The following is a 25,014-nucleotide window of genomic DNA, read 5'->3' as shown; positions in this document are numbered from 1 at the left end:
ATGCTCGGTACTTAAGTACTTATACGTGATACTACTGGGTAAAGTGCTCAAGTAGGTACAAGTACCAGCCTGCGTAGTAGGTACATGGGGTCGATTCTCCGTACCAGCCAGCCAGCCAAGCTAAGAATAACATCGGAACCGGACATGGAAACCACGCCTGCCAGTTGTGGGCGCCTCTTACTCTGCTGTGCCCACGCGCCGTGCACGTCAGGGAAAGAGGGGACCACGAGCGGAGCGTGGGAGGCGGGCCAAAATGGTAATGATCCAGCTCGGCAAGAGTGATCAGAAACCAGGGAGGAAAGAGAATGGCACCAGGAAATAACGCCAGTGCTCCGTACTTCACTTGACGCCGTGTGGAGTACGGGAATGTTGAAGGGGCAATAAGCGGCCAGATGCCAACGTTCAGAACTTTGAATGATGGAACGCCTCGCGCAACCCGCAGCAGGTCTCTCGTGGCTACGCCGGATACAAGACACTAGGTACGGAGTACTGCGCGTGCGCTCCGTAATTGGTACTGCGTACCTAGTAGTCGTACCACTGCTGTACGGAGTACGGAGCATGTACTCCCTGCTCCCTGCTTAGATCTTGCTTCCGCCCTTCCTCGCCTTCTCACACTCCCACTAGCCTGCATCACACACTCCTGCCGCCTTCTCCCTTTCGCCGGGCGGGTGTTGGGCTGGTCCAGGGATGGTCGAACTGGTCCATCCATCCAGGGGGGTCATGACTGGTCTCGTGCTGTTGAATGGCTGCGTTGCCTGCTCAAGTTCAGGTGTGTGGGCTGGGGGACCGACGGGGGGACATCGAAGGGACTGGGCTGTTATGCCCATGCGCGCGCCGACGACGGCTAATAATTTCGCGTGGTACTGTAAAGATACATGCGTGTCGCCGACGGTCGCGCCGATGTAGTGTACAAGGGCGCTGTACCACGGCTTCTTTAGTTGTATCCGCACTGTATACATTAGTGATCTTGAGGCAGGTAATGCCCAGCATTGGCTGCTCCTGGCTGCGCTTGCACACTTTGCTCTCTGCCTTGCATTTACCAGCACTTGAGTGCAAATGCCTCTCGAAAAGCAGCCCCCAACAAAACCACCCAACGTCAGTTGTCATGACCTTTTCTCTTTTTCCCAATGTATGAATATTGAATATGAACTACCTGCCTACCTTGAGTGTCCAAGCCGTACCTAGGTAGAGACTCAGTCGTGACTCTTTTTGTCGAGTATGCTATCCAAATCTCAAACCAACGACTGAGATACTACTTACGTCCATCCCCTCCTCAGAGTTGATATTGGTATTGCTTCTTTGCTATTATCGAACCGCACATGCCCTCACGTCTTATTTTGGTTGACTAAAACACCTCTGCGGGTGGCTGGTTTGAAAAGTCACTAATGCCATCGAGACAAGCAAGATTATCACTTGGCATAAGCACAGCTCTTTTCTTCCATGGCATGGACCGCAACCCTGGGGCTTTTAGCTTACTATAATAATACTTGGAAGAACGCGATCAAGAAAGTGGCTGGATCAATGCACACCTGTGATTATTGCGGAGTTCACCAAACGTTTCAATCAGTTGCCCCGTACCTCAACTTGCGTCTTTACGGAGGAAGAGCCAATGGTAGTATTTAATCTTCGTTGCTGAAAATAGCGCTGCGCGGATCGGATAATGGAACTATGAGCAAGACACGACACACTGTTGTTCACATGGGTTGATGGGGTCAGACGCTGCCCATCCATGGATCGGGATGCAGGAGTTCCGGTGCGCAAATGAAGCGCACACCATCCGACACACACACTAGACGCATCGAGCACCTAACAGCCTCAAAATGGCCAGAGGTGAGAGTAGTTTCGCTTTGACAATGTCTCGTATTTCTTTGACAAGCATCTCCTCGCACACTTCATGTTATCAAATTACAAATTCTTTTCTGACATCAAGACCAGATAACAACGTACAAAACTAATACCACCGAGGTTTTTCATTACTTGAAGCAGGACAATCAATTTGCCGAATATGAAATATCTACATATAGGTTCATCTGGCGGTTTCACCCCATAAAGCGCCAGCCCATACTCCTCCGTTCTCAGCTGCGCGCATAAAGTACAATGTAGAACTACTAGTACTGCTAGTACTGCCGCTATAATCTCCGGCTCCTCCATCCTTGCGCATGGCTTCTTTGGGTCAGGTACGGAGTGATCTTCAAGAGGAACTGACATCTAATAGCACGGAGCAACTACCTTCAGGTACCTAAATTTTAAAGATACTTGAGTATATAAAAATATACCGGTTATTGTTCCTTATAAGGGAGTATCTTTAAGTATCTTGAAATATCTCTAAGTATCATGAAAGAAGTGGGTTGAATATTACATCAATTGGACCTGCGCACATTCAAAGGGATGTGGCACCCAGTTGACATACCTTCAATATGACCGGAAGCATCGCTCTGAAAAGCACTTGGAACAAATTTATCCTGCGACGACGACAGGGTTTACTTGCCACATTCTTTTTCTCATGATAATACCTAGCAGGCAGTGAATCTGGCAAGTGGCGCTAGTTGGATACGCCATCAATAGTACTACGAGCCAGGGAACGACACTTTCCAATTGTAGTACGGAGTGCTCTGTGCTGCGTTTCCTCTGCTGATTTCAGAGCTTGAGGTGCCGGAGCGGGGTACTTTGCGGCGTACATGACGAAATGTATCGTCATACGACTATTACTTGTACTGGTACATGACCGTTAGTATCCTGAGAAAGCCACATCCTGGTGGCTCGCTCTGAGCTGTGTCACAGCTTGCCAAACCCGTAATAGTAGACATAATACCAACCCCGCCTCGACCCTTGGATAATAGAGGGCCGAAGGAGAAAGACGCTGACGAGGCTGGTGTTTTGAAAGTTCCGCCTGTTTATGCACTGAACCTCAAATAGGTAGTACTAGTACTATTCCAATAGTAGTACGGTGAAAGCTTTTGATGCTTCGAGATGTGAAGCTCACGAGCTAACAGCTGCCTTGCTGCCTAGGTAGGTCAACACAGTCCAATTGATACCAGGCTGACATGAATAGCATGCCGCACAGAAGTTCAAGGCACTGTTGCCTCGTCGAATACACCGCAATCTGGAGCGTTGAGTCCGTATGTACGGAAGACTTGTATTGTAGGACCCGGAGGTGTACGGAGACGGAGTACTACATGCCGAGGCGGCAGAGAGCGAGACGGTGAGAGCAGCATTGTGGAACAAGGTGCCTTGGAAACTCCTGTGGCACCAAAGAGGCACAAGAAACACGGGAGAGGGAAACGGAGACGAGTCGATCTCAATGCCTTCAGAGACACGGGCAACTGACCTGTGCTAGTCCAACCAAGACCTAGTCAGACCAGGACAACCCGGCAAGAGGCCATGTAACATTCATGAGAGTACGGAGAATTGCGTCGCCATGGAGGAATATGTACACATACAGAGAGAGGTTCTCGTCCTCGCCCACTCCACCTCCACCCAGCCGAAGAGGGCCGAAGAGGGACAAGAGCAGGAGCAAGAGCAGGAGCAGGAGCCTTTGCGGCGTTGCGCGTCGACGTCGAGAGCGTGTGGCGTTCCATCTCCCGCACCATTCCTTTGCCAGCAGCTGGACCCAAACAAATTTTTGGAGGCCAGACAAGGCTTGGGCCAAGAGCCACAGTCAAAAGGTACACGCAGCGACTTTAGGCGGGTACGCGACACACATGCTGATGTAGCGGCTTTTCTTGCTGATACTGTGTTGTACCTGGCCGCCCAGCCAAAGGGGTCTGGGCTGGCTCCAATGTTTCCGACACTCTGCGTCCCCCAACTCTCAACCAAAAGTCCAGTTCCAAGTTGACTCGCTCTTCATTCTCCCACCAACCTGCCGTATTTGCCGCGGATGAACCGACCAACCGGGCCGTTTTCAATCCGCTCACATAGACGGGACCTAACGGACGGGTTATTAGTAGTTGCTTTGGTGCGGAGTAGATGTCGTCAATAATTGCTGGATTCAAACAAACGACTAGACCAACAGGCCGCTTCACTCATCGTCCTTGACATGCAGAAAACTTTGTGAGCTCTACGGCACAACAGAAAAACATTCGCCGCGGATCCTTATTAATTTTCACGCGAACAACGCGTCTTACCATGGCGTCCATGAACCAGTTTCGCATCCATCAGTCGCCAGCTGCCAAGCCGTATCACGTGCATAACAGCTCCCTCGTCGTGGTCATAGCTCCCCGCGTCAGGTGGCTCCACCCCGAACAGATCTGAGCTAGCAAATCTCAACTCTGCGTATGTACGTACATACATATATCCAAACCTCTGGGTTCTCGTGAGATAGCTCGTGGCTTTGGTGGGTGTTGCTCAGCCACGTGGGGTATGTTCACTACCAAGTCGATGACATATATCGGACGCGGTGGTCGCATATGGAATTAATGTTGTACTCTGAGTAGATTGCCCACCTTGGAGTCAGTCCATGTCCAAAGAAAAATAATACCATGAGGTGCCTTGAAGAGTATCTGAATGATATGTTCAACTCAACCGGACGTACAGCAGCTCAATTCTTTCTGGTGTGGATTAGTTTCGGCTGACCGCGCCTGATACGAATACTGTTCATGTATTCTGGCTGACGGCGAATAATGCTCACTGCCATGCGGGACATAGCATTCAAGTCGGTAGCATACAGAAGAACATTGTTCGTCCAGCTTTTAAGCTAGCCAGGGCATAAGACCGCAACCCTTAGACCTCAAATAATTGATCCTTTTTAATGCTCGAATATCGGCGGACATTGAGTCGCATTCAGCGTTTTGCCCTGTGCAGGGCCGTGGGTTCACAGGATATACATAGACGGCCGCGAGAATCTTCTACTCGGTACTTTGCATGGTGATCGTCGACGGCAGCTTGCTTGGCAACCCGGCACTGTGTGTAATACGGCATCGATGCATGACAAGGCAGCGCTGCAGACTGGCATGAATGGCGGCAACGACCCACCGCATATCATGCAACATCAAGTGCTCTCAGTACGGCCACATCGGCTTCAGCCGCGGAACAAAACCCGAGTTATGTCGTCCCGAAATCGCGGTTGCAGGAACTTGTGCCGGTCGGCATTGCCATGCCAGTTTCAGAACCCTTTTGCCCCGTTAGCAGACCTTGAGCATGCAGCGATGCAGAGACGAGTAATGTAGTATAATGCCCGTGTCTTGGTATATCAACGCAAGCATCACGGATGGCTTATAGCATGATGTTTTTGGCCTCCTCGGGATGACATCAACACGACGCCAGTGCAATTACCAACAGAGGGCTACGCAGCAATATTCGAGAGAAACCAAACATCGTGACCGCGTCCCGGTGCAGGCAGCATTGATATAATCAAAAGTAGAACTCACTTTCTGTCGAGATGTATCTATTCTGCCCGTGCCACAGATATGCCGTCCATTTTTCTCTTGTTCATGAGAGCTTCTCATTTGATGGAGTGGTAGAATATGATTTCGAAATGCAATTTTCACGTAAATACCTTGGGGAGATGTACAGCTCCGTAACGAAGAAAGTTAAACAACCTGTCTTTCCCAGTTTGCTTGCCAGTTTACATTTCGTTGAACAAGGGGGTCGCAAGGCTAATTCTGCATCTACACGTAGCGTTAATTGCATGTGGCAATAGATGCCAAAGTTTGGCCTTGTGTGTTTAACTTACCTGCGATGAGGTGACGCCACACAGAGGCACGTATGATATTCTATTTGGGCGGGTATTTGAGCTGATTTCATGGCCAGTAGGGTTTGGACGCTGGGAGCTGAGGGGAAAAGGCAGTATCAAGCGATGACATCGCCCAGAATTGGTGCGGACGTGAATTGCCAGGGGACATCGCGAATCAAAGTCCGCAGGCAGTGAGCAAACAGAACCGGGATTAAGTACCAGTCAGGTAGGCATGGGAATAAATTCCCCGATGTCGAGCACGAGAGGCTGGGTTCAAGAGCAGAGGTTCCGCATATCAGATTGGCAAACAATACGGGTTCAAGTCCTGTAATCTCCCCACAGTACTCCGTAGACCATCTGTATCCAATGATCCCCGTCCCCAATCGACACCTATTCATCACCGTCAAGATCAAGAACAACCTCGCGCAACTTGGCATCCCTTGCCCAGTCCACCCCACTGCCCGCAACAATGCCACTCGCCACGCCCTTGATCACCCTCCACCGCTGCCTACTTGCCCTCATCGCCACCTCCAGCTGCCGAATCTCGCTCTGCGTCTCCTCATCATCTAGTCGGCTGGCCTGCTTCTGCTTCACCTCCTCCGCTAGTTCGAACAGCGTCGACGTGAGATCAACGTTCCTTCGAATCACGCGGGCAGTGTCGCTTTGGACTTCGGTGAGGTCGTTCCGGATAAAGGCTACCTCTGTGGCGTGCTTCGCGACGTTTATGGCGGATTGGTCGCGCTGTTCTATAAGTGGGAGAAGATCTCTGTCAAGTACGTGAGCCTTTGTGAGAAAATAGTCCAAAGAGATTGGGCCTCTTCCTTCTCTTTTGTTCCCCTTACTTTTCTGCAGGAGCTGCATTTGTGCCGTTATGGACGGCTTTGAGGATGGGATTGGCTGTCATGACAGATTCAACCACGTCATTGCGTAGGCGGAAGTTGGCTCTAGCCTCGAGGAGAGCTTGCTGAGTTTCCGCCGATACCGCCTCATCGTTGTGAGATGCCGCTACGTGTATGTTAGTGTATTTTTTTGCCAACGCGGAGGGCATAACTCAGCTATACTTGGTTTATAGGATGATTGAGCATTTATGATTTCAATCTCTAGCCTCAACTGCTGCAGCTGGTCGTATAAATCCAATACTCGCTGCTCATCTTCGGAAAGAGGTAACCGGGCTTCAACCTCGTCGCGTTGTTCATCTTCATCGACCATGGATATGTCCTGGGCCTCCTCCATGTTGAATCACTCCGAGCACACTGGCTGCTTTGTAATTTACCTAGAGCCCGGTAGACGGATGTTTCCGAGTAAAACAAGCATCGGTGCGTTCATGTCAGATGATGCAGGTTCTCACCAGTCAAGTTGGGCCCATGATAAGACGACGCGTTTTGGACGACTTGATTTGCGTCAATCGACTGTGGCCCGTGAAGACGATTGGATGTCGCTGGATAACATTGAATGGGATGAGATCCACTACAAGCATGTCACAAGGGCCCGGTGCCAGTTGACGGGCAAGTCAGCTGCAGGGTCGTCAAGTCAAGTGAAGGCCCACTGAAGAGCAGCTTGCTTCAGGGTACAGCCTGCCGTGTTTTAGCGCCAAGCCGTGCCAAACTGGGCTCAACTTGGGCTCAAGTGCTCACGTCAACTGGTGTGCCTAGCCGGATCTAGCAGTCGCCTGCACACAAGTTCGTAATCTGGCATTGTATTCTGTCTCGGCCTGTATGTGCATCTTCGTCATACTCGACCTCTCGGGGCGACGCTGGACAGTCGGGTTTTAGACATCACTCGTCCGTTGTCTTTCGCCCCTGCCATTTTTGGACCTCGCACAACACACCACATACATCAACAAACAACAACAAACAACACGCATCGCCGTCTGCCCGTTTCACCCCGTCACCGTCACTCTCCGCCTCGGCCGCTCCGCCTGCTACGGGAGAATGTCTCGGGAATGGCTACGCAGGTGTTGATTGCCCATACGGGCCAACGCCTCGAGGTCGATGCTTCACAGTTCTCGGCGTATGTATTCCCTCTCACTTCTGGGGCTGTCCCGGTGCGGCTTGCCTTCCTAGCGGCCTCCGACTAATCGCGCCAATTCGCAGCATCGATGAGTTGAAATCATGGGTCTCTCGACACAGCTCCGTGCCACTCCAGCACATGGTTGCTCTGACTCCCCAAGGTCGCAGCGTCAAGTCAGCTAGTCTCCACGCCGAGGTCGGTACTACACGAGAGAGGATGCTCAAATCAAGCCAGCATGGGAAATAACGATTGCTAATGTGGTTTAAATTCACAGAAGGAGTTGTATGTGTATGATATTCGAGTAACGCACGATTCATCCTCCAGCACCTCGACCTCACTGGTTCCTGACACGCCACTACCCCCACGGTTATCAATTCCAAACGCCCCGAACTCTATAGACGATGTGCAAGCTATTTCGTCATGGCAGGGTTTGTATCAAGAACGTCGTGCATGGGCAATCAAGTTGGCAGAGGAATGTGCCCGTCTCAACTCCGAGGCTATGGCTCGATACGATGAGATGGATGTCATGATCAAGTGCTTGGACGCCGCCGTTGCAAACCTCGAAATTAGCGTCAAACAGATTGAGCCCAAGTACAACGAGCTGAAGAAATGGGTAGAACCCGCCTTGGCAGAACACGAGAACCTGGCTTCCATGTGGGAACAACATATTCGGCTTGCTCAAAAAACCCCTATATCGCCCGTCATGGTCAAGTTCATGACTCAAGGGAAAGTGTCCAAGGGGAGCGTTACCTTGGAGGACCTCATTGAGCCCGAGACGGCTAGGAAGGCTGCAAAACTTGCCCCCACGGCTCGCCGTAGGTTTGTCGAGAAGGCCGCCACGTTGGACAAACTTGCGTCGCAAATGTATCGGGGCTTGGAGGAGCTGATTGCAGACTTTGACAAGATTATGAATCGTTCGGCTTTGGGTCACAGCACTGACACGGCTCAACTACTTGATGATATCGAAGCCGTGGTTAACCAGATTGACTCAGACTATCGCACAGCCCTGGGGTATAGCGGCTCCCAGAGAGACCTTGCACAGGCATCCAAAACAGCATCAAATCATACCGAACGACTAGTCCCGTCTCTGAAGAAGAGGGCTAAGGAAATGGATGACTTGGTACAGTACGCCACACTGGCTCGAAATTCTATTGCCTCGGAATCAGTTAGCTGTATGCGGACCATTACCGATGTAACCTCCTTACATAGCAATGTGCGAAGCCAGATCAACGTTCTCAACCAGTCCGAGGACGACATGACCACCTTTGATTACCTCCGACTTATTCATCAGCTCCCATATATGTATGCATCGTTCGTTGTCGAGGCGATCCGTCGGCGCGAATGGGTTGACAAGGTCAAAACTGACTCTTCCACTCTTGCCAACGAAATGGCGCTGTTCCAGGATGAGGAGTCTAAAAGGCGAAGGAAATGGCATAAGATGGTGGGAAGCATGTACGGGCCGGCCTTGGATTCGCATGTCATGGGCCTTGAGGTGAATCTTCTGGGAGAAGACTTGCCCTGGCCGTCAATAATGAAGGATGATTTGAACACGTTCGTCCAGACCCTCCAAGAACAAGAACCAGATGAAGCCATTCTCAAAGACATTGAAAAGCTCGTTCAAGAACTCAACAGTCCCACAAAGCAGCAGTCAAGACGGCTCAAGGCATTTAAGAATGGCAGTGTCCACGAAGCGGCGCTAGGCAGAAGTGGGCTTATGATACGTGGGGACGATGATCTTCTTCGCTCCTTGCAGGACGACAAGTGCAAGATGGAAAGCAAGCTGAGGACGGCCGAGAGCAGAGTCAGACGTCTTGAGGACTTGCTCCACAGGCAAAGCCAAGCATCCCGGCCCAGTAACTTGTTCCAACCTCAGAATCAGCAGCCGCACGAGCGGCGAGATTCAAGTTCATCTGTCAGATCGAATCGACTAGATGATCGTCGGCGATCTTCCGATGGAGCTGACCCTCTTCTACGAAGAATTACCCAGCTAGAGAATGAGCTTCGGGAAGAGAAGCAGAAGTCGACTCGCATCCAGAAAGATCTCAGCACCCGAGCAACGGAGCACGACGACATGAAGGACCAGATACAAGAAGCCAATTCTACCAAAAAAGACCTGCTTGGAAACATGGAGGCCTTGAAGCGCGAGTTCCTGGAGGAAAGAAAATCTTTGGAGGACGAAATCAAGACGCTCAAGGCTCGTCTGGAAGAAAATGAAGATGAGATGGAACACTTTGACGCGTCTCGCGAGAATGAGAAGGCTGCATTCGACGGGCAGATTCAAGAATTCGAATCACAAATCGAAAAGTTGGCCAAGGAGAAGACGGATGAGGCTTTAAAAGCTCAGGGTCAAGTCGAGTACCTTCGGAAAGAAGCGCAAAAGCACCTTGAACAGTTAGACACGTCTATACGACAAGTACAAGAAGGCAACGAGGAAATAGCCATACTATCAAAGAAGCTCCGGGAAGCAGAAGAACTTAACCAAAGTCAACTCGATTCACTCCACAAAATCCACGTCGAATTATGTCCCGAAGAAGCGGCTCCTACTGATTTGTCAGATCTGACAGAGATGACTCTGTCCCGCATTGCCAACCTGGCAGCTAAATTACAGAACACTGAGAGTGATTCGGCTATGACCAAGGCGGATCTAGAGCATGCGTTGACGAACGTCAAGGAATTGAAGGCAGAGATAAGTGAAACAAAGGCGAAGCTCGCCAAGGAAGAAGACGGCGCGGTACAACTGCGCGAGGTTGTGTCGGAGGAGAAATCTAGGGTGGCTGCTCTTGAGAATGAGCTTACAATCGCCAGAGATGCCCTCAGTCAACTACGAGCGAAATTGTCCGCCGGCGAAACAGGTTCCGAAACGCTACAGAAAAAGCTTGAATCGGCGGAGAAGAAAGTTAGTCAACTGAGTGAAGACCTAGCATCTCGTCAGTCTCAAGTTGGCAGTCTGGAGGAAGAACTTCACTCAATTAAGCAAAGAATGGAAGACATGCAAACCAAATCTTCGGACTTGACCGCGCACTATGATACAAGAGATACTCGAACCAAGGACCTCACTCAGAGACTCTACACTCAGAGCGAACGTCTTACACGCCTTCTCGAACGTTGCGGATACATTGTTGCGAGAAAGCCAGGGGAGATGACCATCACCAAAGTTATACGGTCGGACCGGGCTACTCAGAACCCCAACGATTCTTCGGATCCTGGGAATTCCGCACGTCGTTCCATTAGCCTGAGCACAAAGTCGATGGTGGATAGTGCGGATCTGGAATTGATGTACTGGATGAATGCCAGCGACGCAGCTGCTGAGTCGGAGAAATACAATGCATTCCTAGAAAAGCTTGGGTCGTTTGACATAGAAGCCTTCTCTGAAACCATATACATGAGAATCAAGGAAGCAGAGCACAAGGCTCGAAAGTGGCAACGAGAAGCCAGAGCCTACAGGGATCGCGCGCATACTCAGCAAAAAGACGCGCACGAGAAGATTGCATTCAAGAACTTCAAAGAGGGCGATTTAGCCCTGTTCCTGCCTACGCGTAACCAGCAGGCAGGCGCCTGGGCAGCTTTCAATGTTGGATTCCCGCACTACTTCCTCCGTGAAACAGATGCGCACCGTCTTCGCCATCGAGAGTGGCTTGTGGCAAGGATATCTCGTATTCAGGAGCGGGTAGTTGACCTGTCCAAAAGTCTTCAGCCAGCGAATGATTCCGAGTCTATCAACGACGATGAGAATGACAACCCCTTCCAGCTATCAGATGGCCTACGATGGTATCTCATCGATGCACAGGAAGATAAGCCTGGCGCACCATCAACACCCGGAATGGGCAAATCAACTGTTGCTTCCAATAAAGTTGAAGCAACGGCCGACATTCAGTCTCTTCCGATGAAGGTCAGGGGCAAGAATCGAGACAGCATCGCGAGCATTGAGGGGATCAACAAGAGCCTTTCAAAGAGTTTGGAGAGCAGACGCAGCAGTTCTGGATCGAAGAAGGCTCTGCCGTTCCCAACGGCTGGCGGGACAGCATTGCTGAAAAGTAGTGCCTTGGCCAGCGAAACAAACTCTCTCCGAGCCGTTGCACCAGATTCCCCAGCCGGAATGAGTCCCGTGCAAGCAGGGCCATTGTCAAACGGCCAGTTTCAAGCCAGCAACTCTGAAAATACGACAAGCCCGGAGACACAAAAGGACACGTCTGGCAATGAAGGAGGCGGTCTGCAGCCTAGAGAGTCGTCAGCACAGGGAGCCGCAGGAAGTTCTTCCGAGGTACGAAATGTCGACTCCCTGCTAGGCCCGTAAATGTTGCTGATCGCCATGTACGCAGGCCCGAATGAGTGTGCGACGGGAAGATTCAGCAGAAAGCCAGTCTAAGAAATCGGTGTTGTGGGATTCCCTGTGGAGCATGGACTATTTATATGAAGGTACAGTGAAGAAATAGCGAGGCAGGAGTGGTGGTTCGCCACGAAGAGTTGGAATACAAACAGGTGCATTTAGACTACAACTGCTGTAAAAATAAAGCGCCTGGGATGGTGTTGGCGTCATTGGGCATTTTGCCAGGGGTCATAGCTCAGTCATGGTCAAGCTGCATTGAGAAAGGCGTTTCCTGCTTTCTTACTTGATATGTTGGGGCTCTTTATTACGTTCCGGTTCATGTTTTAGTTATGTGTACAATCCTAGGGATGGCTGTTCCATGTTGGCAAGTGAGCAAATTGGGCGGATATTCTTGTTCCCTGGTTGCCCAGTTGCATCATCGATGGTACGTAGTAAGGGGTAGGTTGTGTTTAGTATAGAAGCTTCAGATACCAATTATGCGAGGATTTACCTGTGAAGGGGATTGTTTTCTGCTTGACGTTCAGTTCGGCGATGGAATTACGAATCGTGGAGGACCAGGGTCTGACTGAGACAGTGCACAGTGCGCTGGATGGATTACCTCAGCTCATTCCACACTGTGTATCTTAAACGCCCAGCCCGCCAACTCACTTCACCCAAGTTGACAGACAATAGACTCCTTCACTCGCATCAATCAAGTATGCTGAGCAAGCGAAGATAATCGCATTCTCGGTCGGGGGTTTTCGACTCGGTGACCCGCCCCAACCGAGCGGCATCTCTTCCCCACAGGAGCACTTGAGCAAAAATGAGATTGATGTCGATGCTAGCCGTCTATGCTTCATGTCATGGAGCCCGTGGCTGAAGCTCCTCCAACCTCCGCCATCGAGGTGCAGCACGCAAGTCTGCCGCCGGAGCTCATTTTGCACATCATCGACTGTCTACTCCCATGCACGCCGCACATGATTCTCCCCCCAAAACACCCGTCCACCAAGACCTTTGTCTCCTTCACCACCGTCTGCCGCGCCACCTACACCCACGCCTCGCGACTCCTCCGCCAGCATTGCGTACACATCGACTCCAGCCAGCGTCTCGCCACCTATCTCCTCTGCATCCCGCGCCTGGTGCCGACCCTGCCGCCTGTCCTGTCACTCCGGAACATCACATCTCTCTACCTGGCGCCGTTTGGGCCTTCGCTCGACGACCAGCCCACGGCCGAATGGGTGCGCGAGCTCTTCTGCGAAGTGTGCGACTCCCTCCGCCGGCTCGTCGTCCACATGCCCTTTGCCAGCCTCGACCCTCTCGACGACCATCTCAACGTGCGGAGGACGCTGCGCGAGGGCTTCGAACAGCTCACCAAGGTGGAGGAGTTCACGTGTCTGGCGGAATACCCAGCCCTGAGCGTGCCCGATGCACACACCGACGTATGGCGCCTATGGCCAGACCTCAGGCGCCTCACGCTGTTTGGGGTGCCGCTTGACAATCACTGGCTTTGGTGGGATATAGCTACGCTCCCGGACCTGAGGCACGTGGTGCTGGCGCAGCCGCAGAGGGTGGACGCGGCGGACATCAAGGATGAGTATTTTCACAAGCTGCCCAGGGACGACCCGCGGCTGGGGAGGAAGATTCGCATTGTACTCTTGGATGCGGCGTACAAGATTGGGACAGTGAGAACGACAAGGTGGAAAGAGGTTGATCCTGAGGCAAAGATGGAGGTGGAAACGTACGAGGTTCCGAGGCCGTTTTACGGGGACGAGAGTGATGAGGAGCTGGTCACAGAGTGGGTGAGGAGGGGGGCTTTGGATGGCACGTTGTGGGAGTGGAAGGGAGACAGGGTGAGTTGACGGGGGACGACGAAGCTGGAGTATATAGTGCATGTGTTTGGCTCTGAGGTGGTGGTTTGGATGCTCATGCCCGATGGATATAGTACTACAATATAGCGTGTATAGACGGGCATGCGCCATGGTTGGGCCCAGAGGCAAAGGCAGCATGTCACGTCACGCGCAACATAGTCTACTAATTTAAACCATGTCGACCTATGCAACGCACTGTTCAACCGTCGGTCGGTCGATCGGTGGTCGATGTTGATATGCGGACAGTGGGGGGGTCGCGCAGCCGCATCTCGACAGACGGCGATGGGTGACAGACCAGTCGGCCAAGTTATGCACTGCTTACCCCGCCAAGTCGGCGTGTGTCGAGAAGAACAAAGTCCGGAGGAGCAGCGCCATCTTGAGCCGTCGACTAGGTGGTTTGCATCACGGCTGAGCCAATGGGCGTGTGCAGGTGGCGCGGGCAGGCGTTGTGGGTGTGGCAGGATGCGGCCTTTGTTTTCTAGAAGATCTGGAACATTGTTTATTACTTTATGCAGTACGGAGTAGTATATCACTTCGACAATACGGCGTACGGAGTAACTAGTAGTACTAGTACGGAGAAGTTATGTGGTTCTCCGAATGGAGAAATGGACCACGGCCACGCGGACGTGAGAAAAAGTGAGCGCCAACATGGACGCTTGACCCGCTGCGTCGGGACGAGCAGAAAGCCTCTCGCCAAACAAAGCCGTCTCTCCACCTGGCTCAGGGCGGAGGACCTCGATTGACCTCATCCCCTCGTCGAGCCATCCGCTACATGTACTGCTACTTAAGTACTAGTAGTAGTAGTACTAACTAGAGGCCTGCTTACCGAGCATGGCCACGTCGACCGAGTTCAGATTCAAGTCAAGTCAATATCTTCGGCCTCATCTCCACACCCGTCAACCCCGTCAACCCCCAGCCTTGGAGCCGTGTCCTGTCCATGTCCAGTTGGATCGGAGGCGTCCAACCATCGTCCATTCTTCTCTGGCGCTCACCTTTCTGTTCCTCTTCCTCTCCTCGGCTCGCTCCTCCGTCATCGAGTGGTTCTAGGCAGCACAATAAAAAAACTCTCCGGTTTGCGCCGCGCCATGAATCTGCATCCAACGTCGACGACCCCCTCGCAGACCTAATTTTGCACTTGGCGACTCTTCTTGTTTTGAGCGGCACATGACATTGGGCATTGCTTGTTTCGTCTTTTTTTCTTCTTGATTTTCTTTTTTTCAAAACCTTCCACCAAGCCTTCGCCCCGGCCGTGCAGTCTACTACATACATCCCTAAGCCGAGGAATCCGAAACTCCGATTGAAAAGAGCACAAACGAGGCGCGCGCACACCAACAGCTGCCACCCCGGGCTCCCGCCGCCTACCTGCGAACCATGCCCGACAAGTCGTCGACGGTCGTATCGTATGCTGCCGGAGCTTCTCTCGCCGCCGTTGCCCTCATCTACGTCTTCGGGCCCAACTTCACCATCGACCATGAATCGAGCCCCAAGAAGAAGACCGTCGTAGGTCTGCGGAACCAGGCCAACGACTGCTTCATCAACTCTGTCCTCCAGGCCCTCGCCGGCCTTGGCGACCTCCGCGTCTATCTCATCCGCGAAACCCACCGCCGCCGCATCGAAGATGCCGCCGTGTACGCCAATCTCGTGCAACCCGAGGGCACCGCCAGGCTGGAGCAGTGGAGGCTGCAGGGCCTGCAGGACGGCCTTGTCACCCAGGGTCTGAAGGAGATGCTGGATGCCCTCAACGAGCGGCCCATCTACAAGAAGTCGGTGTCACCCTTCCCCTTTGTCAAGGTTCTCGAGGTTGCCTTCAAGCAGCGCATCAGCAGGCAGCAGCAGGACGCGCAGGAATTTCTACAAATTGTCGCAGAGCGTCTCAAGGATGAGTACCACGCCGGCCAGCGGGCGAGGTTTCACGCGCGCAAGAACGGGCTGTTGCGCGCGGCTACGAGTGGCACGGATAGCCCCCTCGATGGCGGCGCCCAGGACCAAGACGAGAATGCAACCAATGGCGGCGCAAACGACGTCAATGGGAACGATGATGGCGAGTCTGGGGCACGTTCGCCGAGCTCGCAAGAGGCACCTGGTCCCCAAATACAGCTGCAAATCCCGCTGGAGTTGGAAGAAGGGTTCCCCATGGAAGGCAAATACGAGTCGCATCTGGAGTGCCAGACGTGCAGGTACAAGACGAAGCCCAGGGAGGAGACGTTTTGCACCTTGACCCTCGCCGTTCCGCAGGTCTCGTCGACATCACTAAACTCGTGCTTCGACGGCATCTTCAAGACGGAGTACATTGACGACTTCAAGTGCGAAATGTGTCGGCTGATGCACGTCAAAGCCAACCTGGAGCACGAAGTAGCCCGATCCAACTCGGAGAGCTTTATAGCCCAGGCCAAGGAGAGCATCGACAAGCTGCAAGCGGCCATTGACACGGATCCCGAACAGCCCCCCGAGGGCGTAGACCTAGGCGACATTCGTTATGCGCCAAAGCGCAGGATAGCAAAAACGACGCGCATGTCCATCTTTCCCAAAATCCTGGCCATCCACCTGTCACGGTCCATCTACGGCATCGGTCAAATGACGCAGAAGAACTCGGCCAAGGTGGCGTTTCCCGAGGAGCTGCCGCTGGGAGGCCTGGCGGACCAGCACAAGTACAAGCTCCTCGGCACCGTGACGCATCGCGGCGGCCACAACAGCGGCCACTACGAGGCCTTTAGGCGGCAGAACCAGCCCTCGCCGTACCACAACACAAACACCTTCCAGCAGTCCGACGTCTACAGCAGGACGCCCACGCCCGCGTCCACGCCCGAGATGGCCGCCCGCCCGACGCTCAGCCCGGCCATCTCAACACCCGACCTGCTCTCGCCGTCCCCGGCGACCAACTCGTCCACGCCGTCGCTGGTGTCCATGGCCGCGCCGCCTCGCAGCGTCCCAGCCGAACCCAGCACCTCCTCCTCCCCCGGCTCGTCCGCCGGCACCCCGAGGGAAAAGGACACCGACACCTCCAGCCTCCGCTCCGTCGCGGCCTCGACCAAGTCGGCCCTCTCAAAGCTGGCGTCCTCCAAGACCCCGGACCTCAGGAAACTCCCCTCCAATGGGATCCCGAAGAGGCCGAAGCGCCGGAAGCCAGCTGCCGACAAGTGGTGGCGCGTGAGCGACGAAAAGGTCCGCGAGGCCAAGACCAATGAGGTCCTCAGCATGCAGAGGGAGGTGTATTTATTGTTTTACGAGCTAGAGAGGTGAATCCCGCCCTGTGTTGTTGGGGAGGGGAACCGGGGGAAATGTGCATAGTACATGCATGGTCTTGTATATAGCACGTGGCCTCGTCAACCGTCAGGGCCCACGCTGGCGTTGTTGTTTTAGTATACATACATACATGTGCATGGAACGGGCGTCTGGTTTCTCAATTCCTTTTTTTTTTAGTAGTTTCAAGAAAAGGAAAAAGAAAAGAAGGCATGGGGAATTAAATCCTTGGTAGTGGCGTGTATATACGAATTTATCTGGACAAGAATAGAACAATGGCTTTTAAAAAAAAAAAAAATACAATACAATAGCATTTTCCATGTTCTTTTGTCATGATGCTTGATCGACGCTGTTGGGTGTTGGGGCAAAAAGAAACGAACATTGAAACAAAATACTCGTCAGCGATGAAGTGGATAAGTGGCTACATGTAGTCCACTCAATTGCCAACGGGTAAGTGTTTAATTACGGCATGGAGGTACTAGTTCTGCGGGTGGATACTGCCACTCCCCTGACGGGGGAGGACGCGCCGCCCAAAAAACTTGCCTGTATCACAATACATTACATCGAACTTGAGACAGACGGAGAGAGATTCTGGGGCTGGCTGCTAGAAACCAGCTCTTTTTTTTCCTTTTCGTGGCCGCCAGGAGCCAGGATGATCTCGTTGCCCATTTGACCTGCGTCTTTTTTTCTTCTTTCCCTTTTGCCAGCCTTTTTTTTTTTTTTTTTTCCAAACCCAGCCCCCGTCAGGTATGCCTGTCCGTCGACGGAGTCGCCTTGGGCCCCTGGCCGTCATGGCCCTCGTGGTGCTGACCGTGCTCTTTGTCGCCCTGCCCCCGGACTCGCCTGCCGTGCTGGCGGTGGTGTTCAACTCGGCGCGTCTTGGGTCGGCGCTGCGGCCGGGCGATAGGGATGCGTGGCTTCGCGAGCGAGCGCGGCATCCGGTGCACCTGGCGAGCGAGGTGGGGTGTCTGATCAAGACGGGGTACGGGACGAGGCACCGCGTCCGGGAGCAGCTGGGCGCGTTTGCGGTCAAGGGCGGCGTGCTGGGCGACGAGGGGAGGGATTACCTGGTCGTGGGGGACTGGGAGGCGGCCAACGGCACCGCGGGGGGGGACTTGGGCGCGGCGGTTGTAGATGCCGTCGGGCTGGTGATGCGGGACGAGAGGGTGGCCGAGTTCGCGGACCATGTGCGCTTCGGCAAGTACAGGAGCTTGAGCGCCGCGGTGGGGGCCGGCGATGAGGTCAGGGCCGGCGAGCTGGGGGCAAAGTTTGGCTGGGAGCTCGATGCGTTGAAGGTGAGTGCTTCGAGATTCTGTACCATGTCGTTGGGTTTGGGGGGGTTGATAAAATGGCAGGTGGCGGGTTAAGGGAAGAGGGAGCTCTCTAACTAACTATTTTCTGCAGTTCATCATGGGCATGGAACTATCGTACAAGAGGATGCCGCACAAGAAGTGGTACCTTATCCTGGATGACGACACATTCGTGGTCAAGGAGTCCCTGGAGCTGCTGCTCAGTCACTTGGACCCTTCGAAACCGCAGTATGTGGGCAACGCGGTGGGGGATTACAGGGCGCGATTTGCTCACGGCGGATCAGCCGTCATTATTTCCGGCGAGGCCATGAGGATACTCTTTAACAGGCCAGACATCGTGCGAGAAGCCTACGTTCGCTCGTTGGACGAGACATGGGGTGATAGACTGGTGGCAACGACGCTACAGAGGATTGGCGTTTACATCGACGAGCGATACAGTCACTATTTTAACGGGGAGGCACCTGACATGGCAAGGATTCGGGAAGATCGTGTCTGCTCGCCCATTGTTTCCTTCCACGGGCTCCGGAAACCTGGTGCCATGGTCCATGCGGGCACGACATTGGGCAGGGTGAGAAAGCCGGTGCTTTGGGGCCAGCTGTGGGAGTTGTTTGGCCAGACACCTCTGGAGTCGTTTGAAAACTCAGTTATGAGAGGGGGAGACCATGTTGGGCCTGGTGAGGAAGAGATCAAGGTCTGGCAAGGCATCAAGAAGGCACAAGATTGCCAGCGTAAATGTAAAGGCTGGTGCCTGGCGTGGACATATGATTCGCAACGTCACCAATGTCGTGCGAGTCCGTGGCTCATTGTTGGACCACGGAACAGCGCCGGTGAGGTATCTGGAATTAATCTGTCGGCGGCGAAATCTGCTTTTCGAAAATGCTCTCCTGTGGGCTGAGGGCAACTTTGCTTGAGCTGGTGGTTTTGCCAGCCATGGCGCGATTCCCAGCTGTGTCGAATATTGGATACTATAGTAAAGCGTGCATCGTTGGGTGTTGGACCGGTGTGATTTAGAAATGGGAATAATACAACTGTGCATGATAATGTCAGTCTAATGCAATAGCCAATGTCAGGCTATTTTACAGGGCACAGCGTTACCCGTGTCTGACCACACAAGGTCGAAAAGGTCGGAATGCTCAGTACTGTCTGTATGGAAAATGAGTTACATACATACATACATACATATACATAGCCAAGCCCACCTGTGGTTCCTCCGGACCACGTCCTCGGTCGAGCTCGTGATTATTACCTACTTACGGAGTATAGTACTTCTACTACCTAATAGTATTACACCCACCGTATGGGGTAATTATTGGATGGATACTCCGTAGGCAGCGAGCGAGCGAGCAAGCCGCACGACACGGGTCGCGCGTGGTTCTCGCTCGCCTACGGAGTACTCCGTACAAATTAAAGATTGACGCGCATGGCGATCCAGATTTCTCCCCCGGCAATTGAGCCCGATTTGCGAGCTGTTGGTTGTCGGCATCGATTGTCGGATTCGTATTGTGCTTTACAATGCACCGGACACCAACTGATGTTGCAGTTCAACCAACCCGAGCTGGGTGTCCGTCGGTTCTCAGGGGTACGGCGAGCTTTTTATCGCGTGCGCATGAATAAAAAAGAGGAGCTCGTGTAACGTTCGGTGCGCGAGTCCCGTTATCGCACCCATGGGCGTCACCTTAAGACAGCTGCGAGTCGGTCAAGTCAGATGAGCACGGGCTGATGGATTGTGATAGATCGATAGCGTCGGAGATGAAGGGAAAGGCCAACGACCGAATACGCGTCAAAGCAACATTCGCACGGAATGGAGCATGTTGCTGCCAGCAGACGTCGTTTTGTGTTTTCCAACCTCATGGTTCCGGGTAGCCAACCCTGGCGTATCCGACTTTCAATCTTTCTGGATGTCCTTGACCGAATTTGTACCTGGGTGCTCCGTGGAGCACAGGAGTCGAGGGATCCATCCGCCGTCATCCCCCCAGGGTCGGAACCAAGCGGCGCCACTCGCCCGTCGTCCAAAGAAAATAGAGTATTCTGTACTCCGTACGGCAAAGACTGCTGCCGACGACCTGCGGCTGGCCTCGCTTAAGCACGCATGTATAATTGAGGAGTCACGCGGGGATTCTGCTAGTGCTTCCGTCTGGTGGGCTCCAAGTGGCTGTACATAGGAAAGGGGTTTTCCTGTAGATTCAGCAGCCTCGACTCTGCTCACTGTACGAATTGCTCCGTAAAACATGCTCTGTTGGGTTTGGCCGTTCTTTTGCCTCCTTTCGCCTGTCTTCCCCACAGCGGCAGGGCCGAAGTGACGCCTGGCAGGGAATATGGGCATGTGCCATATGCCTTATTACTAGTTCCCACTCGTGACTGGGCCGTAATGGGATATGAAATGTCTCCGTGCACAAGGTTTAGCCAGGGCTGGTTATGATAGGGGGCTTGAGCTGACAGAGTTCGCGATATTAGCTTTTGCTGGTACAGAGTCTTGAAGCGTGGGTCCGATGACGATGGGATATACTGACTCGTATTCATGTGAGGTCTACGTGGCAACTATACCAGTTGGATGATGTGATCAAGTGATATAAATGTTGGAAAGACTGGCCGAGTGGCATTGGTGATAGGGCGACGGGTTGGGAATACTATGGCTGCTGATGTAGTATGTACAATGTTGAGCCCTGGTCTCTCTCTATCCCAGCCAACAGTTCAAGCATCAGCCACAATGCTCTCAGCTGTCACCGGCGGCACCTAAGCCCATGCATGTACAAGCCTCATCTTGGCCATGCACCGCCACATTTTTTCAGTTAATTTTTTCTCTCGCTTTTGCAAGGAGCGACAGGCTGCTGGCACATTTCCAGTAACGATGTACAGACACAAGCGGCAGCCGTTCTCTGCACCAGTGGACACATGCATGGAGCCCTGGGAGCCTTGTACCTTGTACCTCTCAAGCTCCAGTCTTCCCGCGGGCGCATGTAACTACAACTTGAGAATGTACTTAGTAGTCTGGGTCAGCCTTTTTGAACCTATTCCGCATAACTCGAAATTGGGGATTGCTTCAACGCTTTCAACTGGGGCGCCCCAGCCAGCTACCCCGACTGTCGCCCGGACCTGGAATTCATGAGCATCCAGACGAGACGATCCTTTTCCATCTCTCTTCCCTTTTAATTATTGTTCTTTGTCCACCGCAGTGGCACCCCTGTACTAGATCTCTGGGCCGGCGCGCAAAAGCAAGGCGGCAAGGCCTGGCCGACCACGGTTGAGCAAGGCTTCCTCTCCCAACCCTAGTCAGGGCGTGTCTCGCGCTGTCTATCCGGATCCCGTCAAAGTCAATTGTGGACTTCTTCACGCCCAATCTTGCCATCTGGACGCCCCTTGTGTGACGGCTGCGGTCAACCAAGGCCGTCCTTTTACTGGGCCGTTGTACCCTTTTGAATTTCGTCTGCTGCTACCCGCTGTTGAGCTTCCCATGTCGTCCGATAAGCTCCATAAATTTTCCAATTAAAAAACACTCCCCCAAGAGGCCATGTCTACGGACGACAAGAGCATGGCTCAGGACGCCGGTGCTGGTGTTGGCTCTGATCCAGCTCCAGCAGCTCCTGGCAATGCTGCGACCTCTGGTGCTACCACCACCACCACCTCAAGTCCTTGTCCCAATCCTGATATCGCCACGCCCGGTACCGCTGCTGTTGCTTCTGTGGCTGCTACAGCTGCTCTGGCAAGCTCAAGTGCCGTTCAAAGCCCTCCATCGAAGCCAATATCTCCTTCTCAGTCCCCTTCAGTACCTGCAGAGTTGACGATTTCGACTACGCCCACGACGACGACTGCCGCTACACTTCCAAGTCCGACTGCAGGCCCGGCACCGGCCTCAAGTATCGACTCAAAGCCTGCCGTACTGACCTCGTTATCGCCGTCCAAATTGCCTGCTACTCTTGCCGCCGCTCCTGCTCCTGCTCCTGCCTCTGCCTCGCCATCTCAGCAGAACGGTCGCAGTGAGGCGTCCGAGGCCGACTCAGATATGAACAGCTACAGACCCGTTCTGACGGCCCACAATGGGCTTCCCGTGAGCTATTCGACTACCACAGCCGCGGTATCGACGTCTTCGCACCTGGCTGCCGCTAGCCCTCCCGTCACCTCTGGCTACGCCTCACCTACTGGCATCTCGACTGTACAATATCCATCCTACCCTACGAGTACGACAGTATCACATCCGTCCGAGAGTTATAGAGTCAGCCCAGTCCCAAGCGGCAACACATTGTCTTTGCCGAGTATGCGAACGATCGATTCACTCCCTCAGCAAAGGCCTGGCCAACCACAAATGCCACATCATGCCATGTCAATAAGCATGAATCCTTCTTTGACTTCTACATCTAGTGGTCCAACAATCTACCCCCCTCACCACACCATGTCCGTACCCTCAAATTACGGGCTGCCTTCAGATTCTGTACCTCGTTACCCCCTACCTCACGACCCCAGGATTCTTGGCAGCAGAGGCCCAAAAAAGGTACGTTTATAGACATTGAGGAGTGAATATGCGTCAATTCTGATCAACGGCTCTCCCGGAATCTGTGTTGGACTCGATAGTTGGACTGACTCGATGCTTTACAGGAAATCAAACGTCGAACCAAAACGGGTTGTCTAACATGTCGCAAGCGTAGAATAAAGGTATTCAACAGTCCACTTGTTTCGTTTACGATTCTATTTCCCCTCCATTATAGTTTTATATCTTCTAGCTTCAATCCAATCCTTGCAGCTGCTCCCATCAGTTGCCATCAATCCTCGTCGCGGTAGCACTAGTCAGATTTTATGTCTGACCTTGCTCCGATGCGGAGGGAGCTCCAAAAGTTAATCCGCTGCGCAAAGTGGGTCAGGGAGCTCTCTTATTGTCTGACCTCTTGCACAACATGTTCCCCCTCCATCACAAAACCATTTCTCTCAATTCGCCAATCTGGGCGCCAATGTCGATGTCTAATTCATTTGCTAACGCACTGATAAAACTGTTGGAACTATAGTGTGACGAGACACACCCCACCTGCAATAATTGCAAAAAGTCGAAACGAGAGTGTTTAGGCTACGACCCCATCTTCCGACAGCAACCAGGTGCACAGCCTAATTCTCACATTCAACCTGCTCCAACAAGTCAGCCAGTGGCATCGTCATCTGTTTCTCCTTCAGTTCCAGCCCATTCGAGTGCTGGAATCGGCCACCTGCCTGCGACTACGAACCCATACGGTAGCCAGCCGTCGATGCTTGCAAGTTCCTATTCAACCACATCCCCACCGTCAACACTTTCCTCGTCCTCGGTGGCACACACCGTTTCGTCCAATTACAACTCGCCTGCTTCCGCCAGCGGAACGCCAACTATCAAACAGGAGCCTGGGTTTGATTTTGCGACTCCGATTGATCCAGCTAGTAGGCACTTGCCACCCCCGACTGGCCCTGACATCAAGCCATACGACTACAAGACATTGACAGCCGTGGACAGCAGCCATCACGCGACACGTATGTAAATATGCCACACAGTTTTCAGATCCTTGCTGCGGGTATGCCAACTGACTGCTTCGTAGCTAAGAAGATGAAGATCAACGAAATAATCGATTCGCTCGGTCCGCCCCCTCCCCCGCAACAGATAAGCCATACCGAGGAGACTTTTAACGAAATCACAAAAGTGTATCATGAGATGTATGCTGGTGGATTAAGCGCTTTTCTGGAGACGACATGGTATTATTTTGTGGATAATGGCAAGATGTCCTTCCCCAGAGACGCCAATCTTATCGAGCACATGGCGACCTTTCTCAAAATCTTGGAAGCTGTTAGAGCGAATGACCATTCTCAGATGGCTTATTCCGGAGTGTTGGAGACAAGAATCGTGTGGGAGCTTGCTTGCACTGCGTATCGGATACCTGATGCAACAAATCAGGCAAACCGTGCGAACATGCCACCGGAGGGCGATGCCACGGAAGCAAGAAACCGCCTGCGCGTGGTTGAAGCCTTGCTTTGCGGTGAATATCTAGTCACCAACCCTCTCGCACCACCGCTGCAAGACCCAGATACCCAACGTACTCGTCAGTTCGACTTTTGGTATAGTCTGGCGGAGTTTGTTCGAAAGCAAGACTTGCCTGGTTCGCATCAGGCCCTCAAGGCCAGAGAGGACGCACTGAGTAGAATGAGGCACTTGTTGGATGGGAGAGAAAATCGTGATGTGCTTTATTCTATAGCCGTCGTTCGCGAACTTGCACCGTATTACGGTCCCAGCTATGGAAATACCCCCCAATACGCCGATGAGACTGATCCAAAGAATCGACTTGCAGTCGCATCGAAATTCATCTTGGACGAAGCACAAGTTACTGGTGGCACTACTAATGTGGTGCGTCGATTCAGTGATATTGCGTCCCGAGCCTTTGTCAACCCCGGGGTCAACGTTGCACGGAGAACCGGTTAAGGCATAGAGGAGAGTTGGTAATGAATACATTCGCCACACATACCATATAATTCAGCATACAAGCATTCCTCTCGGCGTTTCTTTCATCTGTTCTTTTTGATTTTACACAGCATCTGGAAAGCATTGCGAAGGTTTATAAAAAGTGTTTCCCATGTTTATTCACGGCGTTGGGCTCGAAAGCGAAA

The 25,014-nt window shown here is 52.8% G+C and overlaps 6 protein-coding genes across 6 annotated transcripts; 5 read left to right on the top strand and 1 right to left on the bottom strand.

Annotated features, from left to right (window-relative positions):
• Positions 1-6,061: 6,061 nt before the first annotated feature.
• On the bottom strand, positions 6,062-6,904 carry MAA_04311 (Centromere protein Cenp-H; the record flags this gene model as incomplete). The annotated part of the gene is made up of 3 exons (XM_007822309.1): positions 6,062-6,437; positions 6,514-6,676; positions 6,733-6,904. The coding sequence occupies 3 exons, from the start codon at positions 6,902-6,904 to the stop codon at positions 6,062-6,064; spliced, it is 711 nt and encodes a 236-aa protein (XP_007820500.1).
• A 709-nt stretch (positions 6,905-7,613) lies between these two features.
• Positions 7,614-11,975, top strand: MAA_04312 (Autophagy-related protein 11; the record flags this gene model as incomplete). Its single annotated transcript, XM_007822310.2, has 3 exons — positions 7,614-7,681; positions 7,765-7,876; positions 7,956-11,975. The coding sequence occupies 3 exons, from the start codon at positions 7,614-7,616 to the stop codon at positions 11,973-11,975; spliced, it is 4,200 nt and encodes a 1,399-aa protein (XP_007820501.2).
• An 875-nt stretch (positions 11,976-12,850) lies between these two features.
• On the top strand, positions 12,851-13,846 carry MAA_04313 (uncharacterized protein; the record flags this gene model as incomplete). Its single annotated transcript, XM_007822311.1, has 1 exon — positions 12,851-13,846. One exon carries the CDS (start codon positions 12,851-12,853, stop codon positions 13,844-13,846), a length of 996 nt encoding a protein of 331 aa, XP_007820502.1.
• Positions 13,847-15,226: 1,380 nt separating this feature from the next.
• MAA_04314 (Peptidase C19, ubiquitin carboxyl-terminal hydrolase 2) lies at positions 15,227-17,095 on the top strand (the record flags this gene model as incomplete). The annotated part of the gene is made up of 1 exon (XM_007822312.1): positions 15,227-17,095. One exon carries the CDS (start codon positions 15,227-15,229, stop codon positions 17,093-17,095), a length of 1,869 nt encoding a protein of 622 aa, XP_007820503.1.
• Positions 17,096-17,886: 791 nt separating this feature from the next.
• On the top strand, positions 17,887-19,300 carry MAA_04315 (glycosyltransferase family 31; the record flags this gene model as incomplete). The annotated part of the gene is made up of 2 exons (XM_007822313.1): positions 17,887-18,390; positions 18,500-19,300. 2 exons carry the CDS (start codon positions 17,887-17,889, stop codon positions 19,298-19,300), a joined length of 1,305 nt encoding a protein of 434 aa, XP_007820504.1.
• A 2,613-nt stretch (positions 19,301-21,913) lies between these two features.
• Positions 21,914-24,829, top strand: MAA_04316 (Zn(2)-C6 fungal-type DNA-binding domain protein; the record flags this gene model as incomplete). Its single annotated transcript, XM_007822314.1, has 3 exons — positions 21,914-22,891; positions 23,400-23,889; positions 23,955-24,829. The coding sequence occupies 3 exons, from the start codon at positions 21,914-21,916 to the stop codon at positions 24,827-24,829; spliced, it is 2,343 nt and encodes a 780-aa protein (XP_007820505.1).
• Between the last annotated feature and the right edge of the window lie 185 nt (positions 24,830-25,014).

This window comes from Metarhizium robertsii (assembly GCF_000187425.2).
Source record: "Metarhizium robertsii ARSEF 23 chromosome Unknown MAA_Scf_5, whole genome shotgun sequence".
Taxonomy (NCBI): domain Eukaryota; kingdom Fungi; phylum Ascomycota; class Sordariomycetes; order Hypocreales; family Clavicipitaceae; genus Metarhizium; species Metarhizium robertsii.
The sequence above is the reverse complement of the archived record's forward strand: the minus strand, read 5'-3'. Positions and strand labels throughout refer to the sequence as shown.